The 12,166-nt window shown below is 37.0% G+C and overlaps 1 protein-coding gene across 3 annotated transcripts in view; it reads left to right on the forward strand.

The window, feature by feature from the left end:
• Window positions 1-12,166, forward strand: part of PPME1 (protein phosphatase methylesterase 1) — an 87,803-nt gene that overhangs the window by 8,116 nt on the left and 67,521 nt on the right. The window contains exon 2 of one of the 3 annotated variants that reach the window (XM_015075584.3): window positions 6,989-7,040. The exons of 1 other annotated variant lie outside the window; for it this stretch is intronic. In XM_015075584.3, the coding sequence (XP_014931070.1) occupies window positions 7,036-7,040 (5 nt within the window). In that variant the 5' untranslated portion in view covers window positions 6,989-7,035. Of the gene's footprint in view, window positions 1-6,985; window positions 7,041-12,166 lie in introns of those variants that run through there. One more of the 3 variants, XM_027039806.1, reaches the window with a different exon arrangement.

Here is a 12,166-nt window from a genome sequence, read left to right on the forward strand (position 1 = left end):
GCAGCAGGAATGTCTGGAGTAGACAGTAAACAGCATGTAACCCAAGGCCTAATGTTAACAAGTGGGGGAGATTAATATTTTGACTGTAAATTCTCTACTGTTTTCACTCAACAGAGCTATAGGAAGTAATTGATCTCTTCTTTTGTCTCCCTTTCCACCTTGTGCCAGGTTTGAGCCCCTTGACCTGAGCACTTCTGAGTAAATGTCCTTTATTCCATTGCTGCTGGGCTTATTGCTGACAAATCTGTTTCTTCTCAGTGTCCCCAAAATTGGATAATTGGATTTTGTTGTTGTTTTTTAAACTTAACGAGCCTTTCTTGTTATGTTACTTGATGTCAGATTTGAGAAAACATCTCTGGTTGGTTAGGAAAAACTTGCTCCTTTATGTCATAAAATAGTTTCTTTTAGAGAAGAAAGTTTTAATTAATAGTGCTATTTAAAGGGCGGTCCAATTATATGCCACACTTAGATGTTCCTCAACAGTTTTGACAACCACTCCCAAGCACATAACTACCAATATATTTTGATGATTGAATAAGAGGTTATGTTGAAAATTCTAGTCGTCCAAACCACAGGAGAAGGCTGAAGTTGTTTACTCTGACTCCTTTTCTACGATGCGTCTGTGTGTGTTCTTTGCTATGGACTTTTCTCGGTGTAAGTGGAACTCCTGTCTCTGTCACTAATAAGTCATGTGGCCCTGGTCACTTTATCTTTCCTCTTTCTAGAATTCACTATCATGGTGTAGTAGCAAGACCACTTTGACATCAGACATACTTGAGTTTAAAATCCAAACTCCAGTGCTACTGAAAGTGGCTCTGGGCAAGTTATTTTACATTTGAGACTATTTCCTTGTCTTTAAGATGGGGACACTTGGGGCACTTGAGTCCCTCAGTCAGTTGAGTGTCCAACTTCAGCTTGAGTCATGATCTCACAGTTCGTGAGTTCAAGCCCCACATCGGGCTCGCTGCTTGTCAGCCTGCCAGCACAGAGACCACTTTGGATCCTCTGTCCCCCTCTTTCTGCCCTTCCCTCACTTGCGCTTTCCCCAAAATAAATACGTATTAAAAAAAATAAAGTGGGGAAACTTTTGGGGTGCCTTGGTGGCTCAGTTGGTTAAACGTCTGACTCTTGATCGCAGCTTAGGTCTTGATCTCAGGGTCGTGAGTTCAAGCCTTGCATTGGGCTCCCCACTGGGCTTGAAGCCTACTTTTAAAAAAAATGGGGAAACTTTTCTTTTGGAACTCAGAATTCTGTTTGACACATAATAAACAGCTAATTTTTCCCTTCCATAAAGAAAGATGATCTCTAATAGCCTAATCCAGTGTGTAGTTTTGAGAATCTTTAAGTCTGCTGCTTTAATAACATGCCCTTATCACTAGTAATGAACACTCCAAACTACCATGACCCAGACAGCCATCTGGTTGCCATCTTTCCATTCCCTTCAAAGTGTTCCTAATGAAGACATTTTTTTTTTTAAAAGCAGTGATGCCTTGATTTAAATAGCTGACTGCAATTAAACTTCAGTTTTTTACTTCCACATACTCCTAGACTAGAGAATTTGTGACAACAGTGACTAGGACTGCTACTGTGCAGCTCATGACTCATTCATAACTCCCTTAACAAATTTAAGCAGCCTAGTTGATGTTGAAGTTATTATGCCTATTTGGATTTGAGACATTCACCTCAAAACATACTTTTCTTATTCCTTGTTCTCTAAATATGTAGGGAAATTTTTTCCTCCTTTCCTCCTATTCTTCCCTCCTTTCTTTCCTTAGCAATTAATCATATAATTTTGTTGGTGGTGGTCATATCTCCTAGTAGACATCTTCATGTAGTAGGCAAGCTGCATCTCTTCTATGACCTCGTAGCCTTATGTAGTTTAACACTTATCCTTCTGACTTGTGATTATTGGTTGACTGTCTATAAGACCATGAGCTTCTTAAGGGTAGGGGTTGTGTCTTAATTTCCCTGATTCCTAAGTATGCTGGCTATTTAAGTGCTGACCTTTCCTAGACATATTTGGCCTCATTTTATGAGAACAATCTTATTTCCTCACCAGTTCCATTAAGATGACATAACTAAACCTACATTCCCTTTCTTCTGAAATTTGTTTCACTTCATGAAATAATAGAATGTATACTTTATTTCAGCACCGGCACTTAAGTATGTTGTGAGTGCTTCCAAATACCTGGTCTTAATTTGAGATTTAAAATACTTATATGGCAGAAGCTCATGCCTGCAGTTAGTCTCTTTTATGTAAAGATTCATGCCTGGTTTTGGTTTTATTTTATCAAAATTTAACAGTTTATCTCTTCTTTTGTGATTCTCTAAACCTGAAAGCAATTCTATTACTGTAAGAGAATAAATGTCAATTAAAAATTATTTTTGGAAGACCTGCATTTTATAGGATTGGTTTTTTCTGCCCTTGCTCAATTTATCCCTTATTGTCTAAGAGTGAAGACTATTTTCCAAGGAGGTGGTACCTGTACATTAGTGACTCTACCATAAAGTGTCGGGAGCAAGCAGTCTGCGATTAAAAGCTATCCATAGTCATGTTCCAGGCAATGTCAGTTCCCTAAATGTTTCTTGCACTTACTAATTGCCAAGTTTATTTTATTAGCAATGCCTCCGATTTCATGTTTTCAAGTCCTGTAAAACCCACGAACCTCTTTCAGACTGTTCTAGCTCATTCACTTGTTCTGTGTCTCCTCTGAGTTCTAAAACACTTTGTCATTTCCACTCAATTATTGTGCATTACTACTCAGTATTGCATTTTAAAAAATTGTTATGCCAAATTTATCTATCATAATTTTTATGATAATTTAAGTTGGCAAATACCATAATTAAGATAATAATTTATCTTTCATGGTAGTTTTAAGTTACCTCAATAAAATAGAAAGTTTTGTAGTGCAAGGGCCTTTGTTTTTATTTCTTTGCATCTTTTACAATAGCACAGTTAAATAAATGTTTTTTTTAAGTTTATTTATTTTGAGAGAGAGAATGAGTGGGCGAGGAGCAGAGAGAGTCCTAAGCAGGCTCCACACTCTCAGTGCAGAGCCTAACGCAGGACGCGATCCCACAAACCATGAGATTGTGACCTGAGCCAAAATCAAGAATCAGACGCTCAACTGACTGAGCCACACAGGTGTCCCTTAAATAAATGTTTTTATAAGATTTGGTTTAATGGACGTGTGGCACATAGCATTCATTTAAAATGAGATCTGAAAGTTTCCTGACCATTCAGCCTGCAGTGATCTTTCCATTTTCTGCCCTTTCATAGCACCTATCATTTATACCAGAGTTTGGCAAACTTTTCTGTAAAGGGCCAAATAGTAATCATTTTATGTTTTGCAAACGATACGCTTTCTGTAGCAGCTACTCACCTCTGCTGTTGTAGGAGGAAAGCAACCATGGACAATACATATTGAATGTGATGGTGTTCCAATAATACTTTTTTTGTGAACACCAAAATTTGAATTTCGTGTAATTTTCTCCTGTCATTAAATATTACTTTTTTTTTTCTCCCAGCTTTTAAAAATGTAAAGACCACTCTCAGCTCATGAGCTATTCAAAAGCAGGCAGTGACTGGATTTGCCTATAGGCCACAGTTTGCCATCCCATATCAATACTATTTATTTTGTACTTCTCCTGTCTTGTAGTAGAAAGAATAGAGGTTTTAAATCAACAAACTGGGATTCCCTTCCTGGCCTTACTACATACTGCTTAACCAGTGTAAGCTCCGCTTTATTTTCTTAAAATATGGGTAAAACTAAATATAACATTGTATGTTAATTATACTTCAATAACATTTTATTTTAATGTGGCTAATATTAGCATCAGTTGTTTTTAAGGAGAAAGAGATGATATATACATAGAGTCATTTAAATTATAAAGCTAGATAATGGAAACCTATTTACTGTAATTCATACTTTTTTTTTTATTTCTTTTCATATTTAAAATGATAGTGTCTTCACAATTGCTCTTGGTAAAGTAACAGCTTTATTTTGGTTCTCCTGAGTTGTATGGACAAACACCAAAACCAGCACCAAAACTTGTAAAATAGGTGTTGGTAGCTTGGAAGAAAATTCTGGAGGTAAAAGTAGAGCACTCTTTTAACTACTGAGAACTGAATGGTTGTGAGGAGTAGGTTTTCAATCAGATGAGTTAAGCATTATTTCTAAAGTTCGAGTCAGAAAGCAACATAGCTCTCTACATAAAGGTTAAGTCAGCTTATGAGCTGGTGTTTAGTTTTAGGGGTCCCTGGGTAGCTCAGTTGGTTGAGTATCCAACCCTTGGTTTCAGCTCAGATCACAATCTCATGGTTTGTGGGTTCGAGCCCCATGTCAAGCTCTGTGCTGTCAGTGTGGAGGCTGCTTGGAATTCTTTCTCTCTTCTCTTTCTCTCAAAATAAATAAATAAACTTAGGGAAAAAAAAGAATAAGACTCTCAGTGTGAAGAAGTTGGTTAGAAATACTATTAAGTATTTTATTTTGCTCTCATTTTCCTTTATTTATACCCGTAAGTGATGTATGTTGAATCAATGTAAGTATAAAAGAGCTCTTCCAAGAAATTTAAAATGACTTCTAAGTGTCATACTTAGATACTTGAAATGTGTCATACTTTAATTGGTAGCTTTTTTCTTAGTGGTACATAAAATTGTTGTTCATCTTTCAGTTGATAGTGCTGTGTATATACAGTATTTTATCTGTTCTACTAACACCCATGTTGTGATTTACTTGTTTAATCTTTCCTAATTTAATTATATACTCCTTTTGTGTTTTATTTACTTGCCCCAAAATGGTTAGCACCCAGGAGCTCAATAAACATTTAATGAATGAATAATGTTCTAATATAGTGGACACATGACATTGTTTTCAGTAGTTTAAAATTGTCCAACCTAAATTTAGTAGGGAATTAAATGGGGAAGAAAAACCATAGATTTGTGGAGTATAGAAATGAGATTTTATTTTATCTTTTTGAAGTTTCTTTTTGAAAGAGAAAGAAAGCACAAGTGGGGGAGGGACAGAGAAGGAGAGGGAGATGCAGAATCTGAAGCAGGCTATAGGCTCTGAGCTGTTAGTGCAGAGCCTGACACATGGCTCGAGCCCATGAACTGTGAGATCATGGCCTGAGCCAAAGTTGGATGCTTAACTGACTGAGTCACCAAGGTGCCCCTAGAAATGAGATTTTAAAACTGTAATTATTGGCAATATGCAAAAATGAACTTGTGCCCTACTTATATCCTTCTATGGTTTCATATTTGTATTTGTCTGTTTTTATTCTGTTAAGAAAGTATAGCTCAGGTTATTATGAGGATTAAATTTAGATAATGCTTGTAAAGTGTCTAGCATAAACACATGAGCAGTTTCATTTAATCCTTCTCATCCCTTTAAACAGCTTTTCCTTAAGCATAAGAACCATGGTTCAAGCTATATTAAAATCAGTTTTCTGTGTTAATCACTTGAACTACATTGTTATTAGTAGAATTTCATCACAAATAGCATTTTATCATATTATGGCTAAGTAGGCTTGGGGATATAACTACCTAGAGAATCTACCAATATTTCATAATAATGTTAATTAGGGAAAATGTGGTTCAGTTTTCCCAACAACCTACTTTGCAAACCTTTGGAATATAAACCCATTTTTAAGTTGCAGAATCTCTATACTAACATATTTCTCACTGAATATGGGGAAATTATAATCTTTTATTTGGTAATTAGAGGAATTACCTTCCCAATCCAGGTCATAATTTAATAAGGATAGTACTTCAGATTTGTATAGCATTTAAGAAAATCTGTATACCAGAAATCATCTTTATGAATCCTTCCCTGACCCGATTTCGTTCCCATAAGTGTCCAAAACAGGATTGGAAGTCTCTTCTGTGAATTTTCATGGTACACTAGACTTATTTCTGCCATATCTGCAGTATACAATGACTGTTTACTTACCTATTTCCTCTCTGGCGTCAGCTTTTTGAGGGTGAGAACCAAGTTTTTATTCATCAATGGGAACCTCTAGCATGCTGATTTCCCCAAATGCCCAGGAAGTGTATCAGGGCCTGCCATAAACATACTCAAATGTCTCTTTGATTGAATTGGAATTAAATTAGTTGCTTATATAAGCAAGTTGTAACTGGAAAGAGGCTCTGGAATCGTTGCCCTAAATATACTTGAAATGAAATATCCTATGAAATATGTCTTATATTCTACATCATCATGGCATTCATTTGAGTCTGAGAAGGGAGTTATATGGCAGTTGGTTCTCAATTATATACTTTTCCTTTTTTTTTTTAGAGAAAGAGTGCACATGAGCAGGGAAGAGGGGCAGAGAGAGAGAGAGACAGACAGACAGACAGAGAATGTCAAGCTGGCTCCATGCTCAGCACAGAGCCTGACACCGGGCTTAATCCCCCAACTCTGGGATCATGACCTGAGCTGAAATCAAGAGTCAGACACTCAACCGACTGAGCCACCCAAGTGCCCTGGAACTATATACTTTATTAGAGTCTTCTGTATGGATTTTATTGGCTTTTAAACTCTGACTCCAAGCCTGCTTGCTTTCTTCCTGTTGTGATATTGTCAAAGCAGAATAGTAGCTTGTATAAGTTCTGATCCTTGAGTATAGCTACAAATATTGGTTGTAAGACTAAACAGTTATAATTAGCTCTTGTAAAACATCAAAATGCTTTGTATTCTGTCTGCTTTCTTGTTTTCATTACTGATATCTCAGTGGTGTTTGAGGCTAGATCATTGTAGTAAAGTTGCCATATCTTTTTTTCTAGTTACTTGTAAGATTTTGGAAAAATAAGTTATTAATTAGGTTGGGTAAGTGGTGGAAATAAAATTTCTAACTTTTTCTAAACCTAAGTGAAGCAGAATTCTTTATTATCAGAGGTATAAGATTACAGTTCTTTCAGTGCTGCAACAGTCTGTCTTTATCCATCCATTTAAAATAAACTATATTTTTGTGTGATCTGACTCAGCAGGTTGGAAGTTCCCATGGAGTAAATATCTTATCTGAAAGTGGTTTTAAATGAGGTAAGCTTTCATTCATTTGCTTGAAACCACATCAACTATTGGGCCATAAGTATCCTGTCCTATCTAATGTAGGACATTGTGGTAAATGCTGTACTATTTTCATTTTTGGATTCTATGATGCCCATTTAACAATTAACATTCTCCAATGGCCAACAAAGAAAACTAGTAGGAATAGGATGTAGGATTTTCAATCACATGGTAAATCAGTATTTAGTAACTTAGAGCCCTTTAAAATGCCGTTCTATGTATTCTGTGAATGGCATCAGAGAAACTTGAGAGTTGTCTTTGATTCTTCCTTCTCACTGCACCTTCCTGCTCCCTCTCATTGCCACCTACATTTGTAAACCTTGACTTTCTCTTTCGTCTCCCTGGTATACAGCCTTGCTACTAGGGTCCTCTGGCAGTCATTACCCCTACAACAGGAACCAATCCTCTTTCACCTTTTCCTGAGGATTTCTGCTTACTCATGGCTAGCTTGGGTGATTTCAAGAATGGAGAACTTAATATTATTTTGAGGGTAGTATTGAAAACTGATAAGGAAATAACCATGAGAATAAGATTCTAGCCCACTACTTTGTGTCTTGGATGAGTTATTTAATCTCCCTTGGTTTTAGTTTTCTCATTTGTGAAATAGGAATAGCTACTCCAGAGAGTTGTAGAAATTCATTTGTTTGCCTCTATTCTCTTACCAAACCCCATTAAATTATGATAGAGTAATTTGGAAAAAGGAGTAATACCAAAGAACAAATAGAAGATAGGCTACCAAGATTTAGGAAGATAGCAAGTTGAATATTAACAGAGAAGAGCAAACTGAAAACTACCTGTAGAAGAATGAAAGTGCAAGCTAATCCATATCATAAACCCATAAAGGCTCAGGAATTATAGGTGCTAAGTACCTCTGAAAGTGGGCTAAAACAGGAGGATTGATTGAAAATCTGTACAAAGCACCATTAAACGCCAAAATCATCTTCTTTCCCTCAGTGTGATGGTTAACTTCTATAGAAATTGAACCAGGGTGTCTCTGGACTCAGAGATGCTAAGCATATGGCCACAAAAGTGAAGCAACAGGATGAAAATAGGGGTTAAGTGAAGGTAGTGAAGGTATACATTCTGTCATCTAGACATGCTCTCATGGCTTGCTCCCTCACCTTTAGGTCGTTGTTAAAGGTGCCTTCCCTAACCACCTGATTTAAAACTACAGTTTTCCCAACCTGGCATTCATTTTCCTCGCTTCCTGATTTGATTTTTCTCCATGACACTTACTGTTACCTGACAAATTTTTACTTATGTTGCCTTCACAGGAATGTGAACACCACAAGAGTAAGGGGTTTTGTCTATTTTGTTCACCAAAATATTTCAGGTGCCTAAAACAGTATCTTGTAGGTGCGCAGTGAATGTTTGTTGAATGAGTGAATGAAAGAGACTATTCAGATCTTTTTCCAGAAGGCTAACGGCTAGTCTTATTTTCCCAGGCAGGAGATTGGAGGATTTTTCTCTGGAGAAATGACTGGCCAAAAAAAAAGACATGCAGATATTGATGTTTGGAGGAAAAATCCCCTACTTAAAAGGCTAGGAATCTACTTGCTAACTGGACAGTCATATTCAATAGTCAGCAAGCCTTGCTCTCTCATAGAATCACCAGACATCCAGGAAAAACTTCTAACACAAAAAATAGATACCAAAACAAAATGAGAAAATGAAACAATAATGTATAGAACAAAAAAAAAGCTTAAACTTGTCAGAGAGACAAGAGATGATATGGCATCTGTGAAACAAGAATAGAATGCTCTTTTAAAAAAGGAGGGGGGAGGACCTGGTTTCAGAGAAAAAGAAATATGTTGGGAATGAAAATATGTATAGTATATATAAATTCAAAAGAAGAGAAAATTTAAGGAATCTTCTAGAAAATACCTTATTCTAGTTTAAGATTGAAATTTAGAAATATGGGGGATAAAAAGATTCTTAGTAAAAACATCTCAACAGTAGTACCTTACTTAGAAGATGGAAAAATGCCTTAAATTTTGAGAAAGAATAACCTAAAATTGCTTTGGCTAGTATTTGCTTACTATATCTTTGTCTCTTTTAACTTTTTTAAGTGCTTATTTATTTTGAGAGAGAGTTCACACGCATGCAGGGAAGAAGCTAACAGAGAGGGAGAGAGAATCCCAAGCAGGCTTCATGTTCTCAGCGCAGAGCCTGATGCGGGTCTCAATCCCATGACCCTGGGACCATGACCTGAACCGAAATCAAGAGTTGGATGTTCAACTGACTGAGCCACGCAGGCGCCCCTAGGTCCACTTTAAATTCTCAACTTGAAACTTCTTAGAATATATAAGTGGTATAAATTTAGCCCAAGTCCATTTGAGAACTGTCTGTGGTTATAGCTTCATCAGAGAAGGGTTTTTTTTCTTTCTTCTGCCTTCTATTTTGTTTGTTTCAAGTTTTTAATTACATTCTAGTTAGTAAACATATAGAATAGTATTGGTTTCAGGAGTAGAGTGTAGTGATTCATCACTTACATATAACACAGTGCTCATCACAAGTGCCCTCCATAATACCCATCACCAATTTAGCCCATCCTCTGCCCACCTCCCCTCCATCAACCCTCAGTTTTTGTTCTCTATAGTTAAGAGTCTCTTATGGTTTGCCTACCTCTTTCTCTCTGCCCCCCCTTCCCTATGTTCATCTGTTTTGTTTCTTAAATTTCATATATGAATGAAATCATATGGTATTTGTCTTTCTCTGACTTGTTTCACTTAGCATACATAATACACTCTAGCTCTATCCACAGTGTTACAAATGGTAAGATTTCACTCTTTTTGATGGCTGAGTAATATTCCATTGTGTGTGTGTGTGTGTGTGTGTGTGTGTGTGTGTGTGTGTGTGTACATCTTTATCCATTCATTGGTCAGTGGACATTTGGGCTCGTTCCATAATTTGGCTGTTGTTGATAATGCTGCTGTAAACATCAGGGTGCATGTGCCCCTTCAGATCAGTATTTTTGCATCCTTTGGGCAAATACCTAGTAGTGCAATTGCTGGGTCATAAGGTAGTTTTATTTTTAACTATTTGAGGAACCTCCATACTGTTTTCCAGAGTGGCTGCACCAGTTTACATTCCCACCAACAGCGTAAGAGGGTTCCCCCTTCTTTGCATCCTCGCCAGTATCTTTTGTTTTCTGTATTGTTAATTTTAGCCATTCTGACAGGTGTGAGGTGATATCTCATTGTAGTTTTGATTTGTATTTCTGTGATGATGAGTGATGTTGAGCATCTTTTACATGTGTATGTTAGCCATCTGTATGTCTTCTTTGGAAAAATGTCTATTCATGTCTTCTGGTCATTTCTTAACTGCGTTATTTGTTTTTTGGGTATTGAGTCTGATAAGTTCTTTATAGATTTTGGATACTAACTCTTTATCAGATATGTCATTTACAAATCTCTTCTCCCATTCCATTGGTTGCCTTTTAGTTTTTTATTTTCTCTGTGCAGAAGCTTTTCATCTTGATGAAGTCCCAATAGTTCATTTTGTTTTTCTTTGCCTTGCCTTAGGAGAAATATCTAGTAAGAAGTTGCTATGCCGATGTCAGAGAGGTTTCTGCCTGTGTTTTCTTCTAGGATTTTGATGGTTTCCTGTCTCACATTTAGGTCTTTCATCCATTTTTTCATTTATTTTTGTGTATGGTGTAAGAAAGTGGTCCAGTTTCATTCTTCTGCATGTTGCTGTCCAGTTTTCACAGCACCATTAGTTGAAGAGACTGTCTTTTTTCCATTGGATAGTCTTTCCTGTTTTGTTGAAGATTAATCATATGGTTGTGGGTCCATTTCTGGGTTTTCTATTCTGTCCCATTGATCTGTGTGTCTGTTTTTGTGCCAGTACCATGCCGTCCTGATGATTACAGCTTGAAGTCCAGGATTGTGATGCCTCCTGCTTTGCTTCTCTTTTTCAAGATTGCTTTGGCTATTCGGGGTCTTTTATGGCTTCCTAGGGGAATTCTACCAAACATTTGAAGACTAATACCTATTCTTCTCAAACTGTTCCTAAAAATAGAAATAGAAAACCTCCAAACTCATTCTACGAGGCCAACATTATTTTGATTCCAAAACCACTAAAACGAAGAATCACAGGCTAGTATCCCTGATGAACATGGATGCAAAAATTCCCAACAAGATAACTGGCAAATCTAATCCAACAGTACATTAAAAGAATTACTCACCATGATCATCTGGGATTTATTCCTGGGCTGCAAGGGTGGTTCAGTATTTGCAAATCAATCAATGTGATACACCACATTAACAAAAAGGGTAAGAACTATATGAAAAAGTGTTTGACAAAATATGTCCATTCCTGATAAAAACTGTCAACAAAGTAGGTTTAGAGAGAACATACCTCATCATAGAGGCCATTTACAAAAGACCCACAGCTAATATCCTCAATGGGGAAAAGCTGAGACCTTATCCTCTATGGTCAAGAACAAGACAAGGGATGTCCAGGCTCACCATTGTTATTTAACATAGTACTGGAAGTCCTAGTCTCTGAAATCAGGCAACAAAAAAATAAAAGGCACCCAAATTGGCAAGGAAGAAGTCACACTTTCACTATTTTGCAGATGACATGATACTCTATGTAGAAAATACTCCACCAAAAAATTGCTACAACTGATGGACGAATTCAGCAAAGTCACAGGATACAAAATCAGTGTACAAAAATCTTTTGTATATCTATACTCCAATAATGAAGCAGCAGAATGAAATCAAGGAATCAATCCCATTTGCGGTTGCACCAAAAACCATAAGATACCTAGGAATAAACCTAACCAAAGTGGTAAAAGATCTGTACTCTAGAAACTGTAGAACACTTATGAGAGAAATTGAAGATGACACAAAGAAATGGAAAAAACATTCCATGCTCATAAATTGGAAGAACAAAATAGTGTTAAAATGTCTATACTACCTAGGGGCGCCTGGGTGGCTTAGTGAGTTAAGCATCCGACTTCAGCTCAGGTCATGTTCTCACAGTTAGTGAGTTTGAACCCCGTGTTAGTCTCTGTGCTGACAGCTCAGCCTGGAGCCTGCTTCCAATTCTGTGTCTCCTGCTCTCTCTGCCCCTCCCCCACTTGCAGTCGG

This window comes from Acinonyx jubatus, chromosome D1 (assembly GCF_027475565.1).
Source record: "Acinonyx jubatus isolate Ajub_Pintada_27869175 chromosome D1, VMU_Ajub_asm_v1.0, whole genome shotgun sequence".
Classification (NCBI taxonomy): Eukaryota; Metazoa; Chordata; class Mammalia; order Carnivora; family Felidae; genus Acinonyx; species Acinonyx jubatus.